This window comes from Neofelis nebulosa, chromosome 2, assembly GCF_028018385.1.
Source record: "Neofelis nebulosa isolate mNeoNeb1 chromosome 2, mNeoNeb1.pri, whole genome shotgun sequence".
NCBI lineage: Eukaryota > Metazoa > Chordata > Mammalia > Carnivora > Felidae > Neofelis > Neofelis nebulosa.
In genome coordinates this window covers 129,726,632-129,732,631 of record NC_080783.1, presented here as the reverse complement: position 1 = coordinate 129,732,631, position 6,000 = coordinate 129,726,632, and the positions used below count along the sequence as shown (strand labels likewise).

Here is a 6,000-nt window from a genome sequence, read left to right as displayed (position 1 = left end):
CACAGGGTTTGCATGCAGCTAGAGAAATGAGTGCTCTACAAGAGGCCTCTGGAGATCTGAGGGCTTATTGTTTTGCTGCAGTGGACTGCCAACTAAATTTCTGAAAGGCCTCTGTGATTTCTGGAGAGTCCTTTACTTTTCTGTGTGAAGTCCAGAGATTTATTGGGGTCAAAAATTCAATAGGTACTTAATCCCAAGTGTCTCCAGATCATCACTTCTGCTATGGTCCTTCTTTATCTTTAATTCATCATACTAAGTGTTTTCTATAACCCACTCTAACCTATCCAAAAATCTTAGTTATATGGTGTAACATGCTACTAACCCTCTGGAGACCATGAATTTCACTAGTTTGTATCACAGTTCTGCAAGGTAACCCACAAAGGGTGTGATCTTTAAGCTCTAACGGTATCTGAAAAACTACGCAGAGGGTGCCTTGGTGTTAAATTGAACTTCTGACACCACAGATCTTATAATATTGTCCAGTTATTTCTCCTATGGCATTAAGACAGGATCTCTGGTGTTTCTTCAAGATTAACTCCAACTCCCAAGTTTCAATGTTCAAGTAACATTATGATAACCACTTCTAAATAAAAGTTACCATTCAGACATCTCAGTACCTAAGAGCAGGCTTAGATCCGATCTCAGAAAATTGAGAGGCTGTACCCCAAGGACACAGAGCTAAATTATCACTTTAAGAAATTTTACAAAATATCCATGACTTCTCCAAGGATCTGGCTGAAGGTAGGCCTTAATGTAGAATGGAGGCCCTGAAGGTCAGGGATGAGCACAATCTTTACTGAGAGAGGAAAGTGTTAGATCTGTTCAAGGCACTTCTCTCTATAAACTTAATTTCCTCATTTGGAAATTGGGAAAATCTCAACCTTCTAACTCCAAATAGCCAAAGCAATCTTGAGAAAGAAGAACAAAGTTAGAGGCATCACACTCCCTGATTTCAAACTATATTACAAAGCTTTTATAATTAAAGCACTGTGGTATTTGGCATAGAAACAGACATATAACGAAACAGATTAGACAGCCCAGAAATAAATCCATGCATATATGGTCAATTAACGTACAACACAGGAACCAACAATATACAACAGGGAAAGGACAGTCTCTTCAATAAATGGTGTTGGAGGGGTGCCTGAGTAGCTCAGTTGGTTAAGTATCTGATTTCGGTTCAGGTCATGATCTCACAGTTCATGGGTTCGAGCCCCACATCAGGCTCTGTGCTGACAGCTTAGAGCCTGGAGCCTACTTCAGATCCTGTGTCTCTGTCTCTCTCTGCCCCTCCCCCGCTCGTTCTGTTTCTCTCTGTCTCTGAAGAATAAATAAACAACATTAAAATTAAAAAAAATAAATAAATAAATAAATAGTGTTGGCAAAACTAGACAGCTACATTCCAAAGAGTGAAACTGGACCACTACCTTACACCATACATAAAATTTAACTCAAACTGTATTAAAGACTTGAATGTAAGACCAGAAACCATAAAACAGAAGCAGTAAGCTCCCTGACACAGGTCTTGGCAATTATTTTTTTAAATCTGACACCAAAAGCAAAACCAACAAAAGTGAAAACAAACAAGTAAGATTATATCAAACCAAAAGTTTCTACACAGATACGTGAAAAGATGCTCAACATTAATCATCATCAGGGAAATGCAAATCAAAACTACAATAAGATATCACTTCACACCTGTCAGAATGACTAAAATCAGTAACACAAGAAACAACAATACAAGGTGTTGATGGGGATAAGGAGAAAGGGGAACTTTCTTGCACTGTTGGTGGAAATGCAAACAGGTGTAGCCACTGTGAAAACCAGTATAGAGGTTCCTCAAAAACTTAAAAACAGAACTACCCTATGATCCAGCAGTAGCACTACCAGGTATTTACCCAAAGAATACAAAAATACTAATTCAAAGGGATACATGCACCCTGGTGTTTATAGCAGCATTATCTAAGTAGCCAATGGAAATAGCCCAAGTGTCCACTGATTGATGAATGGATAAAGAAGATGTGGGTATATGTACACAATGAAATATTAATCAGCTGTAAACAATGATAGAATCCTGCCATTTGCAACAATACAGATGGAGATGGAGAGTATTACGGTAAGTGAACAAAGTCAGAGAAAGACAAATACCATATGATTTCACTCATATGTGGAATTTAAGAAACAAAAGAACTGAGTAAAGGGGAAGAAGAGAGAGAGAGAGGGAAGAGACAAACCAAGAAACAGACTCTTAACTATAGAGAACAAACTGATGGTTACCAGAGGGGAGATAGGTAGGGGGATGGGTGAAATAGGTGATGGGGATTAAGGAATGCACTTGTGATGAGGACCAGGTGTTGCCTATAAGTGCTGAATCACTAAATTGTACACCTGATATGGTAGAGGCGGGGGGGGGGGGGGGGGGGGGGGGGGTAAGAGGGAAGCAAACCATGAGACTCTTAAATATAGATGAGGGTTGATGGAGGCAGGTGGGTTGGAGATGGGCTAGAGGGGTGGTGGGTATTAAGGAGGGCACTTGTTATGATGAGCACTAGGTGTTGTACCTAAGTGATGAATCGCTGAATTATTCTCCTGACACCAATATTGCACTGTATATTAACTAGAATTTAAATAAAAATTTGAAAAAAAGAAAATAAATAAATAAAATAAAATAAATTGTACATCGAAACTAGTATTAAACTGTATGTTAACTAACTGGAATTTAAATAAAAACTTTAAAAAATTTTTTAAGTTTCTGCACAGCAAAGGAAATCATCAACAAAAAGAAAAGACAACTTACATAATGTGAAAAAATAATTGTAAACCATGTATCTGATAATGGACTAATATCCAAAACATATAAAGAGGTCATACAACTCAACAGAATAAAAAAAAAGTCCAATTAAAAAAAGGGGCAGAAGATCTGAATAGACATTTTTCCAAAGAAGACATGCAGATGCCCAACAAGTATGTGAAAGATGCTCAACATCATTAATCATCAGGGAAATGTAAATCAAAACCACAATGAGATACCACCTCACACCTGTCAGAATGGCTAGTATCAAAAAGATAAGAGATAGCAAGTTTTGCTGAGGTTTGGAGAAAAGGGAACTATTATGCACTGTTAGTGGGACTGTAAATTGGTGTAACCTCTATGGAAAGTTCCTCAAAAAATTAAAAGTAGAACTGCCATATAATTTAGCAATTCCACTTCTGGCTATTTATCCAAATAAAACAAAAACACTAATTCAAAAAGATATATACTCCCCATGCTTATTGCAGCCTTATTTACAATATTCAAGATGTGGAAACAACCTAAGTGTATGGAAACAACAATCAGTGCATGAATGGATAAAAAAATTGTGGTATATATATAATGGAGTATTATTCAGCTGTAAAAGAGAATGAAATCTGGCTGTGACAACACTGATGGACCTCGAGGGCATTATGCTAAGTGTAGTAAGTAAGACAAAGACCAATACTGTATGATCTCTCTTATATGTGGAATTTAAAACACACATAAGCTTACAGATGCAGAAAATAGATTGGGGGTTGCAAGAGGCAGGGTATGGGGGTGGGAGAAAGGGATGAACTGTTTTGTTCTATTTACATAAATTGAATAAAAATTTTAAAAAATAATCTCAACTTCCTGTTAGAATTAAGAGAACCTTTAAAAGTGTCCTGAAATAATTCCTGGCACATAGCAGGAACTTGATAAAATAAATTGTACTTTGACTTGTATACCTATTCTAAAGAAAAGCTTACTCAGAAGCCAGCATTTAATAATTATGGCTATGGGAAAAATCCTAATTGGTCTCACTGGCTCTATTATCTCCTCTTTCAATGGTTTCTTCTGTTGTCAAAGTTGCCTTCTTATACCAGAGCATGTCAGCATCACATATAATTCAAAGCTCTCCATGACCCGTCACCAACCTATAGCAGTAGCCTTATATTTCACTGTATCTTCCTATTCACCACACATTTCCAAATGACCAGGCTACTTGTGATTTCCCTAATGCTCCACAAACCCTCTCCCACAACCCCACCACCATTTCCATGTTACCACTCAAGCTATCTCATCGATTTGGAATGCTTTGTAAAAGTCTATCTACACAATTATCACCATTACTTGCTGTTCACACACCCTCCTGGACTTCAGATGAGATTTGCCTTCCTCCCCTCTGGTGATCTGTGGTTTTAGTTAGCTAAAGTTTCACAAGCCTCTCCTCTCTCCCACTCCTCAACCACTCTTCCTTGTTCACAAGCTCCTACCTCTTCCCACCTTAACTGGGACAGGTCTGAGTAAAACAGTCCTCTCTTTGTTCTCATTCTACATCAATCTTCTCATGATTTATTTGGTTTCCCAGGTACCCTGATACCAGGAGACTGTGCCCAGGAGAAGGGATGAAAGTATTCTGGTCAGTGGAAAGTATAAAGTCCACTACACACTAATACTTTGGCATTGTGATACCTCTAGATCTCGTGAGTAATTTTAATTAATCTATCACCAAGGAACTGATCACCTTGATGAAATTAATAAAGTCAAATTTTGGAATCAGCAAGGCCAGGTCTCCAAGCCTGGATCAGTCAGTCTAGTGAGGCAGTTCTTCATTCGAAGCTTGTTGTGGCCAACCAGCCCCTTGCCACACTCTCATTCAGTTTCAGCAGGGAACAGGATTCGTTGTTCCATAAAAGCAAGGAGAAGTATTCAGGATTTTCCAGGGTTGACTCAATTAACTCATAAGCTAAAATAAGAATTGCTTCAACAAGTATGAAATAATGGATCTAATCTTTAAAATTCTTCCTCTCAAATGTTTTTCAACCAGAAGGTAAAAAGAAAATTTGTCCAATGGCAACCGGTTCTCAATACTGACCTCCTTATAACAGCTGAAAATATCAAGAATAAAAATGAATGAAGAGTGTTTGTATTTACAAATAAAATAGCTGGAGAAGTCAGAAATATGTTGTTGTGTTATTATTATTCCATCTACCATCTGATAGAAGGAACTATGAAGGAATTAGGAAACCAATGTTCCATTTTGGCTTAAAAAAGAGAAATAAACCATGATCATTTGCTGCAACATTAATTCTAAATGCAGTGATTTTTGTTAAAGTGTATAAAATATTTTCAAGCTCAGATTTGCAAACAATTGTTTAAATAGAAAAAGGTTAACACAAGCTTCTACCAAATGTAGAACATATAAACATATAAATGTTAAAACCAAATACCATGGTATGTATACCTAAACCCAATAAAAACAAGTTTAAAGTTAGGATTCAATGGAGAGTAGTAGAAAACACAAATAGATTTCTGTGGATATTGAGGATTTTAAATTATTAAAGAACTTTACCAAAATGATTATTTAATTTATAGATTTTATAATAAAAAAATGTTTTAACAATTATTTGGTATATGTTTCCTTTTAGAAAAGGACAGATTTCTCTTTACCACCCAGGTATTATCTTACAATTAAGTGATTTTGGTTATGACAATAATTTGACATTTCACTTTTAAATTAATCCCATATGTTGTGTCACTTTTTCATAAGCTGCACAGCTGATGATTACTGCAGGAAGCACCTTTATGATGTTTGGGGTGAGACCCCGGAAAAATCCCTTTTTTCCTTCATTGTTATGTATCTCTTGAATGAGGTGAATCATAGAAGTTGTTGTTCCTTTTTCCTCCAGTGCTATAAATCGAAAAAAAATCAGTGTAATTCAATATCTAGTCTTTATACATTAAGATAGTCCAATGATTAATGAGAATTTACAGAAGCTAAAATTACTCTAGAATTTACACAAGCTAAAATATAACTCTCTCCCTACCTCTAGAATAGTCTTGTGCTATCCAGTACAGTAGACCCCAGAAACCTGTGTCTATTTAAACTTAAATTAATTAAAATTAATTAAAACTAAAAATCCAGTTTCTTAGTTGCATTAGCAATATTTCAAGTGCCTGACTAGTGGCTTTCATACTGGACAACACAGAGATAAAATATTTCT

The 6,000-nt window shown here is 36.3% G+C and overlaps 1 protein-coding gene across 1 annotated transcript in view; it reads right to left on the bottom strand.

Moving 5' to 3' along the window:
* Positions 1 to 3,659: 3,659 nt before the first annotated feature.
* LOC131504272 (mitochondrial adenyl nucleotide antiporter SLC25A24-like) overlaps positions 3,660 to 6,000 on the bottom strand; it is a 52,838-nt gene continuing 50,497 nt past the window's right edge. Inside the window, exon 10 of the mRNA XM_058716346.1 lies at positions 3,660 to 5,687. Coding sequence (XP_058572329.1) covers positions 5,509 to 5,687 — 179 coding nt within the window. The 3' untranslated portion in view covers positions 3,660 to 5,508. The remainder of the gene's footprint in view (positions 5,688 to 6,000) is intronic.